Below are 20,827 nucleotides of genomic sequence, written 5' to 3'. Positions count from 1 at the left end.
TGGCCACAGACAGTACTGGTTCCTGTTGGTCAGTACGAATTACCATTTAAAATGTGTATATAAGTCATACCTGACTGAGTCACAGGAAACAAAGTGCGTCTTATAGTCCGAAATATACAGTACATTCTTCACTAAGTTCTAAAAGTTCTTAATGTTCTGCCTAGTTTTAACCTGGAGCCTCAGGGACAGTTTACATTGAGATCTCTTTCCAGGGTAAAACTGTTTATAAAAACGCTGCACATATTATTTTTCTCCATAAATTAGGAAATTAATGACGTGTTCTGCTTTTGTAACAGACGTAAGGAGAACCTGACGATCCGTCAGACTTTGGATAACTTGAGGTTGGACCTCAGCGTGGACGAAGAGGATGACGGGCAGCTTCTAAATGAACAACCAACCAACGTAACTAAAGTTTAACCCGTCCGGCGCCGCCTTGCTCAGAAGAAATGGATTGCATTTTACAAAAATCTGCGCCACCAGCTCTGCAGCAGCACAAAGACAGAAGTGACATTTGGCTGGTTGGAAATAACCTTGTGTTGCTGAGAAGTTGTTCTCAAAACTTTGAAACTAGCTAAGAAATTCATTGAAAATATGTGATGAAATTTGGTGCTAGGTTGTAGCAAACAGTTTTTTTTTATTTTCAAATTGTTCCTGCCATGACAAGACTAAAAGATTACAGGTTAACCCGACAGCTTGGCCCATAATCAGGGCCCGCTTCCTCAGCTCTGCCTTAGAAAGCCCCGGAAATGTCTCTCTCTGCTGGCGAACAGCAGGAACTACAACCACTTCATATTGATGCTCCTTGTGGGCTCAGCTGCTTTTTCTTTTTTATTATTGTTTATAGGATTGTTTGCACTGAAACAACACAGGAGCATCCCTGATGAAACATGTTTCAGTTGCCTTTGAGTTTCTCGGTCTCTCCCTCTAGCATGTCGTTAGGATAGAATAAGCTTTAGAAATTCAGGAGTAGATTTTCTACTTGATAGAAACGGTCATCACTCTGAGATGTTTTTATCTTCTGTACAGGAACGCGTGTATCTGCAGTATTTTATGATGCTTTACAGGGTCGAGAAAGGGTCTCTGTGGGATACCTGAGGGATCTTTGAACTGGATCGTGGCTATTTTCAACTCAATCACAACAAATATTATTTATATATACGTATATTGTGTTTTGAAGATTGTTTAAGTCTTTCTGGGACATTTCTAAAAAAATAAATAAACCTTTTAGAGTTAAGTTTTTTTTTTTTTTTTTGCATATTTAAAGGGTTTGCTGCTGTATTAATGTAATAATCTGCCATTTGTGGAAACTATCTGTAAAGAAGCTCTTCCAGAGTTAAATGTTGAAAATGTCATTTGGGGGAGGGCAGAAACCAGTTTACTCTGTTCATGGGCACAAACTTAAAATGCTAAAATCATTTTTACAACAAAAGAGGTGATTGGTACTAAAACACAGCCTGTCAGCCATTTTTAATATTGTGATTAATTTACAACATTTTTTGATGTTTGTAATAAAATGAAATCATTGTTTCATTGTACTAAACCCTCGTTAAGACTCCTAACCCTGAAATTCTGCCATGTTTACAGTGTTTTTGTTATTATAAATGAGCACAAACATCAGGTTTTAAATCGAAACGCCACACTTTGTCTCTTACACTTGGTTTAAAGGATAAAACAGTTTGCAAAGTTTCAAAAATATTTCTGTAAAACCAGTTTTGATGTTCTTTGATTGTGGGTATTTATTTTTCACACCATTCTCATTCTTTGGTAAAACCTACAATTAAAGTCTTTGACATCTGACACGTGTAATTTCTTTTTCAAAAAGTACAGAGAAAACACCATCAGGAGAAACACATGGAGGCAATAACCTAAAAACATTTTAATGACACAATAGGAAAGAAATTCCACCAAACAAGTTAGGAAAATGTTCATCTCTGTTTTTAGTGCAAATGTCTCACATACAATCTGTATAATATGATTGAACTTGATTTTGTAAAGTGCCTTGAGATGACATGTTTCATGATTTGGCGCTATATAAATAAAATTTAATTGAACTTTTTCCACACCTACACTGAAAAAACTGACTTTTTGGTGTAGTAAACTCTATTACAGTATTCGTCTTAATTTCTACTTTGGATTTTTAAGCTTCTGTAAGAACTAGAATTTCTGAAGTAAAATTAAACCTTTTTTTTAAGTAATACATGAATTTTGGAGAAAGAGTAAGTTTTACTTAAATTTCCTTAAACTATTTAAATGCTTAATAGTAGTATGAACATAAACCTACAAATACTGCATAAACTTTACTCAAAAAATGTTGCATTTCGAAACGGTCGCAAGCGCATGCGATTAAGATTTTAAGTAAATCTTATGAGTTGTTTTTTTCAGTGTATAGTAAATTGTTCTTTTCTGCTTTGCTTCATAAGAACATGTTTAATTTGACTATAAAATTGTCTTTTTAAATAAATTATGACCCCAGAATACATTCCACCCGCAGCGGAAAAAGGTTTGGACTGCCCTGCCTTAAAGCAAAGGGGGATTTTCATTTTAAGCAACCCAAAAACTGAAATATTTAACTAATTTAGTCCAGACTTGTTCAGTCCAATTGGGCCCAGTGTTAATCCTGGAAAGTGTGAGCTGCTCAGTCAATTACCAGCGACATCTTCATCCCTTCTTTGTACATCATTGATCCAGCTCTTAGAAGCACAAAAAAATCATTTTGCCATTTTTGTTTTTTAAAACCCTTTCCTAACATTCAAAAATGTGCACAGAAAACCAGACATAATATCAGGATAAAACCAACAGATTTATTATCAGCTCTGGCACCAGAAACACAATGCATCTCATGTCATTCCATTCTCATTGTGTCAAACATGCTCTTACAGCGCAACAAACACATACAGGCATCGATACACACAATGATAACCTAACAAACGAGTATAAACTGCAGGCATCAGAGAAAACTCACACAGAGGGGGGGGGCGTTTAATCAATTAAAAGCTCTTAGAGGTTCCTTAAACCTTTTCTGTCGAATGTGGCACACAAAACAACGTAGGACTTCTGCTCTCTTTTGGCGCCACTAAGGAATCCGGGGTTCGAAACATTTAGCAGCTCACAAACTACACAGAAGATCAGACAGAAAGGTTCTAGCAGGCACAACATGAAGATAAACGCAAAAGCAATGTTCAGGTTTTCAAGCTGATGCGTGCCGAGGAACCACAAAGGAATCTGAATACAGGATAGAGCAAACGTGTTGCTAAAGGTAATAACTTTAACAGATTTATGAGCAGGAACGCAGCCAGCAGCCAATGGTTTGACAGGACCTGGATTTATTTTAAATCTTTTAAATGCAAGGAAACAGATTAGTAAATGATTTTAGGAGCCGATATGGTGTAATTTCTAGTTGGTTGCTTCTCAGTTACTTTAACCATTCAGTAATAATTTATGTCTATGTAATATGCAGATTATTTCCAAATACTCCAACACAAACACCATGCAATGACTCGTACTCAGCAAGTGACGTATTCCACCGAATTTGTGATGCAGCAACAAACTTTGGTTGTTTTCTGATCTTCGAATCATATAATCAGCTAAAATACAACCGATATTCCCAAAGAACAGTAAAAATAAACGTACAGGTTTCTAAAAAGTGTGTTAATAAAACCAGTAGAGAAGCACAGTGGCGACAGGATAATGTCTATAGAGCAGATGGAACAGAAGATTTGCCACGATAAAGTACACTAAGTGATGAAAAACTGTCCACGTGGCTGTAAACACGGATTATGGAGGCAAAATTATGACAAAAATCTAACAAATCACTTCACAATTAACTTTGATTAGTTGATATCAGTCAAAAGGAGTTGGAAGAATACGTATCTCCCAAGTTAGCAAGAGCTCCTCAAGAGGAGTCAAAGCTAACAACAATACAGGAGTTTGCATAATTTTAAAAGTAGGATATGTCAGTAATTTAAAACAAGCAAAAAACTGTTAGCCGGTAATGGTTGTTGATTAAAAATCTACATTGAGCAATCCCAACTTGATCATGTCGAGGGTAATTTTATAACATACAAATTGGGACAGATAAGTTATAAACATTTTTCTTATGCAATCTCATGTTAGACACCAAAATAATATTATTTCTTAATATTAATTTGTTAGTTTCAACATTGCTGCTTTACAATGCTTTAAGAATTCCAAATATATCTTTTTAAAAGGTGAGATTGAAGCTAAACATCCTTCGAAATGTAGTTGGGAAAGTTTCTAATTAATTATTTCCATAACACTGGATTTTTTAAAATACCTGAACATCCCTGAACCTTTACTTTAGAGTTACAGATTTCTTCCAGCTTAATGCAGATAGTGTGTTTAAAAACGATGACATTATTACAAGTCACCAGAATAATGTTTAAGCTGACCTTTTTAAAACATCTGGCTGTGCAAACATGGTGGAATAAAGCTTTAAAAGCTTTATGTTTGCTTTCTATCAACCACCTTCCAAGTGCTGTTACATAGTTCATTTCTAGGCTGCTGGCTGAAACATTTCACTATCCTTTGATCACTGGGGGTCGACAAATAAAGTAAATAAATCTTTTGTAATGTGCTCCCCTATTTTGTAATATTAAAGCACACAAAGTAGTAAACAATTGCAATTTTTCTGAGTGTTTCTGTAACAAAAAAACAAACAAAAAAATCATGACAGCAAGTTTAACTTTGAGCATGTTACTGCTGTTGAATAAAAGATCGTTCAAAACAAATTAAACTAACAAACTATGTATGGCAAAAAAAAGTGTTTAGCATTAGGTAACAGTTATGGTGTTGACTGCAGCTGCTTTATAAATGCAATTTTTTACATTTAAAATTGCACTGCAATGATCAAAACAGTATCAAACAATGTAATTCCAACCAACTTAATAGTAGCCACTGCAAAACAAAATCACTGCTAGCTGGCTAAACTAAGTTAGCCTCACTTTTAGCATACTAGCATTCTGTTGGATAAACAGAGGAAGATAATGAGAACAAAATAAAATAAAACAAAAAAACATCTAAATTTACCAAGACTGAGTTTTTTCTCCATTCACAGATAAATAGAAAAACCATATTCTAACAAATCTTTGAGCCACTGCTGTTACTTTAGCATCATGCTAGTAGATATTAAAGCTAACTCCTTAGCACCAATGCTACGTCAGTAAATTAATCCTCTAGATATTTATATGTTAAATAAAATTTTGCGGCGCTAATTGCAGACGCAGGGTCAGTCGCCCTGCTGCCAGTACACTCACCATGTACCAATGCATTGCCATTTTGTACCGTCTGACTTCTATTTTGTACCTGCAATCAATCCATTTTGCACCTAAATCATAGCCTATGATTTTTTTTTTTTGTTGTAATGTATTTTCATGAATTAAAGAAATCAATTTACATTAAAACAAAAACAGTCGGTACCAAACAACCCGCTGGTCACTTTGGTACTAGAAAAAGTCAGATATGAAAAGACCAAAAATACAAAATGGCAAAAAGGATAAAATGAACAACAACCTGACTAAAAGGTTTATTATTTTGTATTACCTGTTCTGATGGACATCCACATCTATAACACATTCATATTTCTACACAATCCAAAGTATCAAACAATGTAGGTTTAGTTAATTTAATCAATTTCCTCAAGTTTGCACAAAAAAGAGCTGGCTAAAGCGAGCTTGAATTATTTTACTGCTATGGATAAAATAAGTTAGTGAGGCAGCTGAAAAAGCATATAAAATGTACATACAATAGCAAGAAAATAAAAATAAAATGACAGTCCCTGACTAAACAAACCCTGGCGCTGCTGTTATATTAGCATCCTAGTACCATTCTTTGAAGCTCATGTAGCACTAAAGGTACATGAGATCAATGTAATTATATTAATTTTAAAAACTTGTATTATTTCCACACTGACATTATCAAAGCATAGAAATCACCAAACAATGCCAATTCTAATCAATTCTATGTCACTTATTGAGTCTCGTGCTAAAAATGCTAGTTGGCTATGCTAAGTTAGCCTATCTTTAGCATGCTAGTGCCTTCTGCAGAAAAGTGAGCTGATGGAAAGAAACAAAACTAATGTACATAAAGCAAAACCTGAAAAGTTTATTTTTCAGTTAGATTTAGAATACAAACAATCTTAAAACAAATCCTTGAGCTACTGTTATATTAGCATGCTGCTAGCAGTTATGAAAGATAACTGCTTAGCACCAATGCTACATTAGCTAATGAGTCTTTTTAGAATCTGCTGTTTAGTAAAAATACATTATGTTAACTGAGCTAATTTAATTTTGAACAACCATTTGTGGTGGATTTCCACAATAATAACATATACATATTACAACAAACAAATTAAACAAGGCATGTGTAATGACAGTGGATCTCAAAAGCGTGCACACCCTGTGAAAATGTTAGGCGTTTGTGTTGTAACACAAAAAAAGAAAAGCTAAAAAGAGACTCACCGATCAAAGATGTCAGTATGGAGAAGGCTACAGGAAAAAAGGAGACATCAATAATCTGAGAAAAACATGGAACAGTAACATTAGCAAAGCTTAGTTTCTACCAATTAGAAGCCTCATGGATTTCCAACAAGTACTGGTTTTCATCACAATCTTCTATATTCTCCATATGTCTGGTCAAAGATGTGAGTTTGCAAGACAGAAAACTTTTCTTCCCAAAAAAAAAAAAAAACATCCATGCCTGGCCAAAATCTTACAAAGCCTTGAGGGAGCATGTGTCATGGTCCGATGAAACCAAACCTGATCTGTAGGGTCAGAGTTATAAAAGGTATGTTTGGCACATAGATAACACTAAGCATCACCAGAAGATCACGTTAATCACAGTAAAACGCAGCATCATGATTCGGGGTCGCTTTCCTTCAGATGGAACTGGGCTTTTCCAGAGGTGCATAACGCCATAAATACCAGTCACTTCTCAGGTGTCTGCCAGAAAGCCAAAAAGGCGTCTTATTTTTTTTTTTTTAGCATCACAGTGATTCCAAGCATGAATCTAGATCAACAAGAGATTGACTTCACTGCAGGGAAATTATTGTTGTAGAACGGCTTAGCCCGAGTTTAGACCCAAACCGGACAGAACATCTGTAGTTACCCGACAAAGGCTGTGGACATGAGATATCTGAGATCTGGAGAACTTTGGCAAGTTAGAGCAGGCAAATGGCGCTGAAATTAAGTCAAAGGTTGCTTCATAAAGAACATGCAACTTATCCAGCCAGTTTGGCTGCTTTTAATATTTTTTTCACTTATCTATCCTGTTCAACTGTCTTTAGGATGTTACAAACAGAAACAATACATTTATATCTAATTACAAAACTCTGTCCTGTCCTTTTAACAATGGCCAACACAATTTTGAGAACCACTGTTTGACTGTTTTTAACCAAACAATAGGAGCTGGCTATACTAGCATAGCTTGGCTTGTGTTAGTGAGCTGGAGAAAATGTCCACCGAGCAAGAACCAAAACAAAAGATAGTAAAGAAATATGAGCTAAGCTGTGTTTAAACTAAATCTTGAGTTGCAGTCGTTACATTAGCATCACGCTAGCAGCTATAGAAGCTAACTGCTAAGCTAATCAGCAGCTCCGCACCACTTTCTATCTTCAATTCAACATTTAGAGATGGGTAAATAACCTCATATCACTACAATCTGCAATGCTTCGTTTTCTAAAAACTGTAAGAGGAATATTAAAGATGTTCTGAATCTGTGCCATTGGATAAGTGTTCCCCTTTTTGCCCTAATTGGGTCAATCTGTTTTTATTTCTATTAATTTTAAAATTAAAACATAATAGTGGGTCTTGTATGGAGTTTTTTCAGGGCAGCTTATTGCACCTGACGCTAAAATATGCTGTTTAAAGTACCCATAGATTAGCTTAAAAAACAAAAAGCTTAGTTAAAAAAATAAATAAAATGAAATTAGTCACAAAAAGACAGTCTTATGTTTAGAAACACTGCTGGAGCCACTCGATTTTTATGTCAAAGACTCCCAACAAAGGCAGTTAATATAAAACACATTTGGCACACGTTCAGTAAACGTCTAAAAACAAAGCTTCTCTGGTAGCTCTAATGCGTGGTTGATACAGTCCAGCACATAATAACACAGAGAAACAAAGAAATTTAATTAAAACACATTGGTCCCACTAATCCTCAGTGTGGTCCAGGAGAAAAAAAAGCTTTATTCAAACAGCCTGGTATTAAACTCAGTTCAGCCCAGATTTGACACAAAGTTCAACCTTTTCCCTGCTGTGAAGTAACGAGCAGACGAATAGGTAAAAAGTTGGATTTGAAGCTCAAATCGCCTGTTTGGGGCTTTTAAAGGATCAGAATAGGCTGCAGAGACAGAAAAACAGGGAGCGTGCAGAGTTTAATTCCCAGGCTGCAGGTTTTCAGCGAGGCACATTATGTGTCTGACAGCGATGACAGTGTCTCCTCCTGTTAGAATTTCCTGCTCAAGGCTGACAGGCCGAGGCTGTGTTGCCTCGAATGTCCACTAGAGGGAGCTGAAGTGTGTTCATTGTCAGAGTTGCAGACAGGAATGGATCTAAAGAGCCAAAAGGAGAAGATGGCTCATGTTGATTTTTTTTTTTTTTTTTTTTTTTTAAACAGGATTGAAGAGGAGAAACATGCTATCAGAACAGACAGAGTAGGAAAAACATAAAAGATGGACGGGATGTGAGGAGGAGAGAGGACGGACAGCCCAGGAGCGTCTCCTGATTTAGCATGCGCATCTCTTCTCGTTGGGCTGTCCCTCTCCGAGCTTGGCGGCACCGTTCCCGTTGGCCGGATCTGCCGGTGGTTTGTCGACGCACTGCTCCATCCTCTTCATCACCAGATCCAGCAGAGTTATCACCGCCTTGTCCACTTCCGCTCCGGTCGCTGCACTGGTCTCAAAGTAGGGGATCCTGTGAGGAGCATAAAAAACGTTCTTTATTATCTCGGCTGGACGTTAAATCAGACTAAATCCTTCCCGTTTCAAGTCAGCTGGAATCAGGGAGAGTTAGGAGAAATATATTTATGTCATAATAATGGAAAAATGTGGAGGCTTCTGAAAGCCTAACGTATTTTAAGGCAACATCTCAAACAGAGATTCTTAAAACCCTTCTCGGATTGATGGGTCGTTCCACCTCTGGTCATTTATGCTCACCTGTACGCTCCCTGGGAAGAAAACTGCTCCAGGAATGCAGGTAGTATGGCTTTGTGTTTGTTTTAAATCATTTTACAAATTGGTTCCAGCCACGTAAAGCAATAGAACCGAAAGAGGGCGTCTGCTGTCTCTGTTCACGAGTCCAGTCACCATCAGATGACGTCCGTCAGCAACAGGCCCGTTAAAGAGCCGGCGGCTGAAAGCAGGTGTGGTGCAAACATCAGAAAGACGCGCATTTCCTTCTGAGTTTCCGTCCAACCTGCGGCTAAAACGGCACCACAGGCGGAGCTTTAATTGACAGAAGCACAGGGGACAGACAGAGAGGATGAAATGAACTTGCCCACATTTGTCAGCCAGCTCCTTGGCCTGTTTCTCCTGAACCTCCCTCTGATCCGCCAGGTCGGCCTTGTTCCCGACCAGCACGATATCCGGGTTCTCACAGTAGGCGTTGGCCTGAAGTTGGCCTGGAATTCAATCACCAGCGGCAAACAAACAGCAACTTAAAATGTGATGCGGAAGCTGTGCAACGCGACAAAATCAGACATGCTCTTTATTCATGCATTAAAAAAGGTCTGAGGAGAAACTATGAAATATTTAACCCCCTAGGGGGCTGAACACTGAGCTATATTATACACTGGAGTGCTGATTTTGCCGAAAAACTGAAGTCACTGGCCGCCATCTTGCTCCTCCCTACTCTCACAGAATCCCACAGGATTTGGTTGCAACAACAAGCAGTTTTCTGGCTGCGTGAAAACGTTTCACAGGTAATTCTACAGTCAGTGGATGTACTAACACTATCAACTACTAGGAATATATATATATATATATATATATATATATATATATATATATATATATATATATATATATATATATATATATTAAATAAAATGCAAAATATTTCAGCACATGATTTTCTCAGTACTTGATAGTTTTAGAACATAACATAAAAGTATATGGCATTTGACATTTTAAAAGTCTTAAGCTCCCCCTGAACATGAGAAAATCCTCGTTATTGGATGCTGTAGCGCACATATTCCCTAGTTACTGGGGGGAAATAGGGAGTACCAATATGGCGGCTGGTGGCTTCAACGCGACTCGTTCTAACAGCAGCTATTAGCACTCCAGTGTATAATATAGCTCAGTGGGGCTGAAGTTGTTGAGGAAAAAAAATTTTTTATTTTTTTTTTAAAACCAGAGCATGAAGTTAACGTACTCATCCAGTTCCGGACGTTGAGAAAGCTCTGCTGGCTGGTGAGGTCAAACATCAGCAGGAAACCCATGGCATCCCTGAAGAACGCTGTGGTCAGGCTGCGAAACCTGCAGCACAGAAACAGAGGAGGATACATGTTCTTTATAAAAAAAAAAAAAAAAGAGCTTAATTTGGTTGCATTTTGCAGAAAGACTGAAATCAGAGGCTGGTCTCTGCCTCGGCTCGTTGATCTGATCAGGTGAACGGTAAAGTCAGCGTTAATTGATTTGCTAATTTACACTAAACTGGCTAAAGATCAACATCTTCCCCGCTTCAGTCCAAGGAAGTTCTCAGAAGCTCCCACCACAACATCTGGACTTTGACTAGACCATTGCCGCTGCTGTTGTGTTTGGCTCTTTAGCTCTGACTCCAGAACACGCTGGTATCCAGAGGAGCTCCCGGCCACCCAGTCACTGCAGAACGTTGCTTCACAGCTGCTTGGAGCCGTTTGTGGTGATCTGCGGTCCTGATGAGCCTTCATCGCCAGGAGAAAACTTCGTCACCACTCCCCGTGCATTCTGGCTCCATTACAAACGCTAATCGTCTGTTTTCTGACCGGTTATTCTCGTCGTCCATCGGTGCACAGATCTGTGTGGCGGCTCGCTCTCATTCATTCCAGGAAACTCAACCTAAATGCGTGCAGACCAGGTAAAAAGCCCTGAACCGATGGAGAGGTGAGCCCCAATCATCGTTCCTCCCCCGCCGTGCCCAACAGTTGGTCTGAGGCGTTTGTGCCGTTTCTCCAAACATGGAATTTGCTGTGCTGAGAAACATCTCTACTGCAAAGTTAACATCCAGCGGTTTGTTTCAGAGCTGCTTTACAGAGGCGCTCCCCCTGACGGTGATCAGTTAATCCATGCATTTGATAAGAACCGGCGGCTGGATATTTGGATTTTAGCTGCGGTGGAAGCAGGGAGGGCGTCCTCAGCTGTTCCTCTGACAGCTCGCTGAGAAATGCAACATGCTCTGTGGGACTGAGCCGAGCTAATGCAGGTGAAATGACGTAACGAGCTGTGACTAACGCTGCAGTGACTCATCAGGACCTGATCAGGAGAGAACAGATCCAGGATGGAGCCGGTTCTGGTCCACACGTCACAGTCTGGACCCATTCTCAGGTGTCGAGGTGAAGGGAAAAAAATGGCTGAACATTTTCTACAGTTTAGACCTTGAGGAAGGTGAAAAAAATCCAGGTGGCAGGAAGAGGAAGACCTCCATCGTCAGCTGGTCTGTTGGCTTCATGACATGAAACATGCTGGCCCAAAACCTGATTTAGTCACATTTTAGGGATGCTCAGCACGTCCCTTTCCTTAACAGCACTCTAAAGGCTCCTGAGCGCTTCCTGGGGTTGTAGCCCAGCGGGATGAGCCTAAAAACCCTTCACAGCCGGGTGACCAGGAGATTAGATCCAACTGTGGAGGCGCAGCGGTTGTCTCATGGATGATGGCGTCCAGCCACCATTTGGTGGAAGCTCATTGTATCCACTTGCATCCAGGATTGTGTTCTTTCAGTCACATCTCATGACCTCTGGTCTGGGTAGAAACTGCTAGTAAGTAAATAAAGCCTGGAGCTGCTCCCCATCCTGCCCCTACTGGTCAACAACCCACATGAACGTGGAACATTTAACGGGAACATTAAAGAGCCGTAATGGAAAAGCAGAACCACCTCTCCTGTCCCGCGGTGTCCCACAGCTGAAGGTGGACCTTGAAGGTTTTCCCTGTGGCTGTTCCATTGGGGTTTGATGCTGTGTAGGCCTGAGGAGAACAGATACACACAATTAGGATTAAATCAAGTTACCCCGCGGTAGATTCTCTTGATGCCGTCGTTAACCAAAGATTCAGACGTTCTTAGAATATTTAGTGGACATCGGACTGTTTAGGCGTGTTTAAAGTGTTTTACAGTAACCGTCACTGGATCTTCATCCATCATCAGTGACCTTCTGTCCTGACGCCCGTCATCATGAAGTGCTTCTAGATGATTCTCCTGAAATACATCAGAGATGCCATCCCTACAGGCCTGGACATCCTGCAGTTTACCTACAGCGAGAATCCACAGACTAACCACTGTAGTGGGTCTAATTCCAACAATGAGTCCTGCTCCATAGAGGAGGTCCACATCTCCACTGACACAGTGGAGATCCAGGAACAACCTGATCCTCAACACCTGTGAGACCAAGGAGGTAATAATAGACTACAGGAGGTCCAGGAGAACTGAACACCTCTCTGCATAGAGGGGGAGGTGGTGGAGGTGTGGACAGCATTAGGATCCGGGCATTCAATTCAATTTTATTTATATAGCGCCAATTCATGAAACATGTCATCTTGAGGCATTTTACAAAGTCAAATTCAATCATATTATACAGATTGGTCAAAAATGTCCTATATAAGGGAACCAGCAGGTTGCATCAAGTCTCTCCAAGCAGCATTCACTCCTCCTGAAAGAGCGTAGAGCCACAGTGGACAGTCGTCTGCATTGTTGATGGCTTTGCAGCAATCCCTCATACTGAGCATGCATTAAGCGACAGTGGAGAGGAAAACTCCCCTTTAACAGGGAGGAGAACCTCCAGCAGAACCAGAACCAGGCTCAGTGTGAACGCTCATCTGCCTCCACCCACTGGGGCTTAGAGAAGACAGAGCAGAGACACAGAAAGCTCAGAAGCTCACATTGACCCAGGAGTACTTTCTATGGTAGAGAAGACAGAGCAGAGACACAGAAAGCACAGAAGCTCACACTTACCCAGGAGTACTTTCTATGTTAGAGAAGACAGAGCAGAGACACAGAAAGCACAGAAGCTCACATTGACCCAGGAGTACTTTCTATGTTAGAGAAGACAGAGCAGAGACACAGAAAGCTCAGAAGCTCACATTGACCCAGGAGTACTTTCTATGGTAGAGAAGACAGAGCAGAGACACAGAAAGCACAGAAGCTCACATTGACCCAGGAGTACTTTCTATGTTAGATGGTAGTAGCGGATGATCTGCCTCCCCTAATAATGTCACAGCTAACAGAACGCCAGACCAGGTGTACCTTCTATGAAGAGAAAAATGAAGAGAACAAAAAGTTAAAAGGTGAAATAACAACAAGCAATGCAGATTGGAGAGCAGTAGGAGAACTCAGCAGAGTGAGAGAAATAGACCCTGATGTCCTCCAGCAGCCTAAGCCTATAGCAGCATAACTATAGAGGTAGCTCAGGGTAACATGAGCCACTCTGACTATAAGCTTTGTCAAAAAGGAAAGTTTTAAGATTAGTCTTAAAAATAGACGGGGTGTCTGCCTTACGGACCAAAACTGGGAGTTGGTTCCACAGGAGAGGAGCCTGATAGCTAAAGGATCTGCCTCCCATTCTACTTTTAGAGACTCTAGGAACCACCAGCAGACCTGCAGTCTGAGAGCGAAGTGCTCTGTTAGGAACATACGGGGTAATCAGAGCTCTGATATATGATGGAGCTTGATTATTAAGGGCTTTATACGTTAGAAGAAGCATTTTAAATTCTAATCTTGATTTAACAGGAAGCCAATGAAGGGAAGCTAGAATAGGAGAAATATGATCCCTCTTGTTGATTTTCATCAGAACTCTTGCTGCAGCATTTTGGATCAGCTGAAGACTTCACATCGCCTCTGGTCCGTAAACCACCTGGTGAAGAAGGCCCAACAATGGCTCTTCTTCCTCAGGAACCTGAAAAGGTATGGCCTTTCCACTAAGCTGCTAAAGAACTTCTATAGAGCTACAATAGAAAGTATTTTGTGTTTCAGTACAACAGTATAGCAGCTGCAACAGTGCAGGAGAGGAAGGAGATCAGCACAGAGGACTGTGATCGTCTACAGGACCCAGACTCGGTCTTTGTTGCACGGGTTCAGAAAAGAGCCATAGGTATCGCCAAAGATCCCTTCCACCCAGGCAATGCACTGTTTGACCCACTTCCATTAGGGAAGCGATTCAGAAACATTAAATCAAAAACGACATTTCCCAAAGCTGTAAGGGCCATCGCCCCCTGCTGGGAATCAAACCATCAGCCAGGTTCCAGATCAGGAAGCAGAGCCGTAGTTTAACACAGCTTCTGTTCTGTTACCCACCCATTACCCCATTGAGACGGTGACTTTACCACAGCCAAAACTTAACAGATCAAAAATGGATCTAAAAGGAGCAAATCATAAAAATCAATACGACTCACATTGAACCAAAAAATAAAACAATTATTTAGGTCTCTCCCTCGAAAAACCCTCGGACCTTAACCTTAATGTAGCCTTTAAAACCATCCTAGATACAACTGGTTTTGCTCAAAATGTGCATAAACCGACACATTCTTGCCTTCATACTTTGGTAAGGTATATTTATGTGGCACTTTTCAAAGTGCTGTACATGAACAGAAAAACATTATGCATGTCATTACAAAAGAATAAGCTAAATAAATCCTTGACTAGAATTCGTTCATACATTAAAACATACAGAAAGCTACAGTTTGAGGTCTCTGATTCCTGGATCAATGCTTCTGTGCTTTCTGTGTCTCTGCTCTGTCTTCTCTGACCCGCAGTGGGTCTGTGCTTGCTTATTTGATAATTTATTAATATCCACCAGACTACTCATTTAAGTAAGAGGAAGATGCATCTTAGTCTTTGCAAATTTAATTTAAAGGCATGAAGCGTTTGAATGTCTCTGTCCCCAATGCAGTCAGGAAACAGAGCGAGAGGAAAAAGGGACACACTAAACTTTTATACATTCTGGGTAAACATAGGAAGTGGGAGTAATCTTCAGAGGAGTGCAGCCACTGGTACGATCCAGTTCTTATCCAACACAGCTCCTCTCTGATTCCTTGGTTAAAGAAAACACAATTATTCACTCTGTAAGCATGAGAGCTTCTTTCACACGGGAAAGTTAAGCAGAGGCATCCGGACAAGATATGATCAGAGTTTCATACATCAATACAATTTTCCACAAAAGGTTCAAGGCAGATGAGCGTTCACACTGAGCCTGGTTCTGCTGGAGGTTCTCCTCCCTGTTAAAGGGGAGTTTTCCTCTCCACTGTCGCTTCATGCATGCTCAGTATGAGGGATTGCTGCAAAGCCATCAACAATGCAGACGACTGTCCACTGTGGCTCTACGCTCTTTCAGGAGGAGTGAATGCTGCTTGGAGAGACTTGATGCAACCTGCTGGGTTTCCTTAGAGAGGAAACTTTCTCACCAACCTGGAGGATCTGATGGAGTCTGACTTTGGAAAGAGCCTTGAGATGACGTGTGTTGTGAATTGGTGCTATATAAATAAAATTGAACTGAATTATATAGGCACACCACACTTAAGATTCTTTATCTGTAAATAATAGTAAAAATCATGTTTAATTTTCCTTCCATCTCACAATTACACTCCTTTATTGGCATCATTTCATCCCTCCTGACTGGTTGTATTCCTACCTTTCTGACCTTTCAGTTTGTTTGAATTAACTCCTTCATCTGGTGCGCCTCAGGGATCTGTCCAAGGACCCCTTGTCTTCATCATTTAGCTGTTGCCCATCTGTCCATAAGTTTAACGTTTGTTTCCAACCCTACGCAGATGAAACCCAGTCCAGTAAACCCAACTCTATATTCCCACCCTCTTCCCTCGCCTCCTGCTTGTATGAAATAAAAAAAATGTGTTTCACTTCCAAAATTGACCCCCCGAACACTTCAGAGTTTGTTGAAAGATTCCTCGTTGCAATACTGTTCTGTAAAGTTTTAAAGATTTAACACGTTCATTTAAAACCTGACGCCTTTTTGTGTGCAAACACCAAAAAACTCTCCATCCTTTACCAGAATAATCCAACTACGCACACAAACATCAAAACATGAACCCAAATCAAACAAAAACCGTCTGCAGCCAAGAGAGAAGCAAGAAGTTACAAAAGCCGTCAATCAGCCTTGAGCAGGAGACACATCTGTTTAAATAAACCCAGGAAGAAACAGCCTCCGACTCATCAGCCACCTCTGAAGCCTAAAACCATTTTAATGAGACCGACTGTCAACCCGTCAGGAGGCATCACCGTCACGTTTCCAGGGGTCCCTTCAGAAAAACAGCCGCTTTTAAATCACTGACAGATTTAAAGTGAAGACTCGATCTGCAGGTTTCCCTCTTTTTTAGCTGCAAGTCGTAAATGGGTTGAAGTTGGAGTCAGTTATCAGAAAAACTGGTATTTATATCAGAATGCATGTGACTATATGAGAGTCAGTTGATCTGTTATATAATTATAACTAAACTGAGGATGAATTAAACTGAGGTCATTTAAATTGTGAATGCTGTTAACGGGATTTGAACCCGACCACAATGGTCTGAATTATAATCGCAGTAAATTGGACTCTGGTAAAATTAACCGTATTAGTGGCGCAGGGTTAGAGCCGGGATCCATGTTGGGTTTAAAAAGTTACAATTATCTTGGCTGCACTGAATTAGTACGACCTCGTTTAAGTCAAAATGCAACTGGATTTGAACACGATCCTTATTGGACTGTAGTAGATTGAATTGTCTGTATCAAAAATGGCATAATTAAACTAAATTGGAACACATTAGTTCAACTTTGTAGTCCAGCTGTTTTTAACATTTGCTTTTAGTCTCTATTTTTCCATGTTTTATTTTGTTTCTACATTTTATTCCAACTTACTTTTATTCTGTTTTATTTTCCTATGTTTGAATCATGTAAAGAATTTGCGTTGTCTTTGTACTGAAATTTGCTTTACAGATAAATCTGCCTTGCCCTTCCGTAAATCAGGATGCATTGAACTCGATTTTAATCAGAATGAGACATTATGGGACTAAATTCTAACTGAACACCCAAGCTGTGAAAAGCATTCACGGCTTGGGTCGGGTCCGTTTTCCCTTTTCTGGGTCGAGGCCGACCCAAAGTCTCCCTACATAATACAGATATTTTTATGATTAAAAGATGTCATCTTGAAATAAAAAGCAGGATCTTAATTTTGCTCCATTCTACCATTAATATTAACTTATAATTAGTGTTGCACCGATACCAGTACGGGACAGGGCTCTGATCCAGCACTAAAATGGTGGTATCGGCATCAGCGAGTACCAACAAATAGGCACCGATACCATCTTGATGTTTGTATTTCGTGGCTCAGAGTAGAGGAGAGACTGAAATGTAATGTTTTGTGTTTCCTGAGGAATATTATTGTTTGTGGAAAACCTTCTCTTTTGTTCAGCTTGTTACATTATGTGAGAAATGAGCACAATTATTCAACCAGGCAGGCAGCTTCTGGTCATTTGACTCGACCCATTCCAAGAACAGAAGCAGTGTGCAGGTCTGTGCTGTTCAGAGCTGTGACTCTGTGGAACAAACTGCCACATAACATCTTGACTGCTACTACGAAAGGCACATTTAAAACACTTAAAAAAAAAAAAATTCTTTGTTGAAAGCCTTAGTATTTGAATAATTGTGTAACAGATTGTACTGTAATATGAAATAAGTTGAAATGTATAGTTGTTCTTATTGATGTGATCATTTGATATGTTTTGTGTATTTGTATAATTTTAAAAAGGACCCCAGGAAGAGTAGCTGTCAAATTACTGACAGCTACTGGGGATCCAAATAAATAAATAAACAAATGTCGCTTGAACGCAGCCTTCTCTCTCCCGACTAGTATCATACATGTTATATAAGTTCATGAAAGTTGCACTATTTTGGCCATTGAGAGCCAAAACTCAGGGTTTAAAGGAGATTATTCAATTATTAATGTAATTTTATTGTTGCACTACTATAATACATGTTATAATTTCACAAATGTTGCACTATTTTGGCTTTTGAGAGCCAAAAGTTTATTCAACTATTGTCACCCATTCCAGGTAGGCAATAAAAAGTTCAACTACCCTAACTAGTATGCAGTTCTTCATATATACACCGACATCAATTTCAAACAGATGGTATCGGTAATTACTGCACAGCCATGTATTGGGGCCAAAAAAAATGGTATCGCCGCAACACTACTTTTAATTAAAATCACTGTTTACGTCTGTCGCAGTAAAGTATTAGAATCACCGACGACAGAATCAACCTGAAAACCTTAAAACGTTGTTTTAAACTGGTGGAGTTGGAGATAATTTAGCCCGTCTGAGCTCGATCTGAACCAGGATTGATTTCCAAGTGGAAATGTAAACATCAGGGCTGTGAGTGAGCTCAGCAGCGCTGTGGGAGGCAGGCGGCAGCTAATAGAGACCTAAGGTGACCCTGTGATGCATAAAGCTGGGAGAAAATGCCACAGTGGGCGTGGTAAACACGTCTCAGTCCACGGCTGTGATCTTCATCAGCAAAAACACACAGGAGGACGATCCAGAAACAGAAAAGCTCACCACTCTCTTTTCCCTGAAGTCGATGCCGACTGTGGTGATGAACTTGGGGTTGAACTTGTTGTCCGTGTAGCGGTACAGGAACGTCGTCTTCCCCACGCCGGAGTCCCCCAGGGCAAGGAGCTTTATCAGGTAGTCATAATCCCCATCAGTCATAGTGATGACTGCAAAAGACCTGCAGAGAGAGACCAAGACGCAGCGTCACAGGAGGAGGACACTTTCAGCTCAGAGAGACGTCCCCCTTACAGGAGCCGCTGTCAGGCTGAGTTATGTTGGCGAGGATCAGCGGGTCGTCCTGACCACAACACGACTCGGTGGGAAAGTACCGACTGCGTGTGAACGCAACAGATCGAAGGGTGAGGAGGGGGGAAACTGCTCTGGTCACTTAAATAAAACATGGATAATAAAACAGCGTGGACAAGTTCAGGCTTTCTAGAACAAAGATCTGGATAAACGCTTCTAATACAGCGTCACGCCTTAGTGAAACCTGGATCCTGTACGATTCAACTGAGAAACAGACAATTTCTGGTTGGGGCAAATTTATAAACAAAAAAAACTGAAACAACCTTAGCATAAAGTTTTCACACCCCTAAACTGAATTTCTATCTAATTTAAAGAACCTCCAAGTAAGATATTTACTCAAATTCTCATTTCTCACCCAGGATGTTAGTAACATTCCCTATAAATAATCGCTCCTCTCCATCAAACACGTCTTAGTCGCGTTTTTCTCCTTTCAAACCTAGAGGAACGGTCCAGAACTACTTCAGTTCAGAGTGTAGCACCTGAGTGAAGTTGGCCCCCCCACCCTCTTCAAATCAGACAAAATTGGTGCCAAACATTTGTGCTACGTTTGTGCTGGTTTGTGCAGCAAAAATTTTCGTTTGTGCCGCTATCATTTTAAAGATATAAACAAATGTTTTTAGAGGTCATCAAAGGTCAACCAGCCCCCCCACCTTCTTCAAATCAGACGAAATTGGTGTCAATCAACAAACGAAAATTTTTGCTGCACAAATGTTTGGCACCAATTTTGTCTGATTTGAAGAGGGTGGGGGGGCCAACTTCACTCAGGTGAGTGTAGCCCGTGTTTACTTCCTGGTTCATCAGCCAATCATATGAGAGTTCCCAACACAGAGCGCAGCATTTGGTATTTTATTTTGGCTAAAGAGCAGCAGCCTGCAGACATGGAAGCCAGTAAGAGAAGCGGACCAGAACCAGAACAGAATACAACATCATCGTCCTGTGGAAGTAAAGATTCACAGCAGCAACACACCGTTTAGAAACGGCATGTTAGACTGTAGTAATTGGCAGGCTGTTGTACCAATTTGAGCCACAAGGTGTCAGTGTTACTTAGAGCTTCTTTAAGCATTCAGCCTTCTTTGGTAGAGGTCCACCAGCATCTCACACCAGAACCAGGTGTCCCCGTCTCTTTTCCTCAGACTTCTTCAGTTGACGCTGCAGTTTTCTGTCCGTTCTGGTTCCAGATGATCCAAAACTTTAAAAATGAAAAATGCTTTTGTTTCTACAAGCCCACTGCCAAGTCCAGATGTGTGCAGAACAACGGCTGTTGGAACGTGTGGAACCAGAACCCGCTGGGATTTCCTGCAGCTCCTTCCTGACCAGTTTCTGTTGCATCTTTCAATCGGTTCAGATGAAGCTTCCAGTTTTTATACTACTGCCATTTCTCTGTCTCAAACAATCCCCTAAATCATGAGGACTGTCTTTGACGTTTATGACTGATGTGCAGCAGCTAAACCAGCCTGAGATGAAGGATTCCTGTCAGCGAACAGAAAGAAAATCTAAGCCGGACGTCTGAACTTTCAGGTTACCCTGATTCTCTTCTCCACCATGTCTTCCTCTTTTATAAAAAAAAACAAAAAAACACTGTACATATACATATTTACAAAAAGAAAAATATTTTGAAGCTCTCTTATGTCTATGTTTAATAGCAAACAAAAGATTTCTGCACACTTTATCTGAGCAAGATAAAGAAATCTTGCTCAGAAAAGCTGTTTTTGGCTTCCAGCACCTTTACTAAGACAAATCCAGGTTTAAAGTCAACATGCTACAGCTTCTATTTCTATGTTTAAA

General features: G+C 40.2%; 2 protein-coding genes across 4 annotated transcripts in view; one reads left to right on the top strand and one right to left on the bottom strand.

Moving 5' to 3' along the window:
• LOC105938969 (cingulin-like protein 1) overlaps positions 1–1,797 on the top strand; it is a 70,354-nt gene extending 68,557 nt beyond the window's left edge. Inside the window, exon 22 of the mRNA XM_036140697.1 lies at positions 297–1,797. Within this exon, the coding sequence (XP_035996590.1) occupies positions 297–417 (121 nt within the window). The 3' untranslated portion in view covers positions 418–1,797. The remainder of the gene's footprint in view (positions 1–296) is intronic.
• A 6,031-nt stretch (positions 1,798–7,828) lies between these two features.
• The window catches only part of rab27b (RAB27B, member RAS oncogene family), a 74,708-nt gene continuing 61,709 nt past the window's right edge, over positions 7,829–20,827 (bottom strand). For all 3 annotated transcript variants that reach the window (XM_036139971.1, XM_021307776.2, XM_012880954.3), the window contains exons 2-6: positions 18,743–18,914; positions 12,084–12,172; positions 10,386–10,489; positions 9,510–9,633; positions 7,829–8,927 (exon numbers count right to left, since the gene is read on the bottom strand). In XM_036139971.1, the coding sequence (XP_035995864.1) occupies positions 8,741–8,927; positions 9,510–9,633; positions 10,386–10,489; positions 12,084–12,172; positions 18,743–18,895 (657 nt within the window). In that variant the 5' untranslated portion in view covers positions 18,896–18,914 and the 3' untranslated portion in view covers positions 7,829–8,740. The remainder of the gene's footprint in view (positions 8,928–9,509; positions 9,634–10,385; positions 10,490–12,083; positions 12,173–18,742; positions 18,915–20,827) is intronic.

Source organism: Fundulus heteroclitus, chromosome 8 (assembly GCF_011125445.2).
Source record: "Fundulus heteroclitus isolate FHET01 chromosome 8, MU-UCD_Fhet_4.1, whole genome shotgun sequence".
NCBI classification, from domain to species: domain Eukaryota; kingdom Metazoa; phylum Chordata; class Actinopteri; order Cyprinodontiformes; family Fundulidae; genus Fundulus; species Fundulus heteroclitus.
This window is presented reverse-complemented; position numbering and strand designations above follow the sequence as displayed.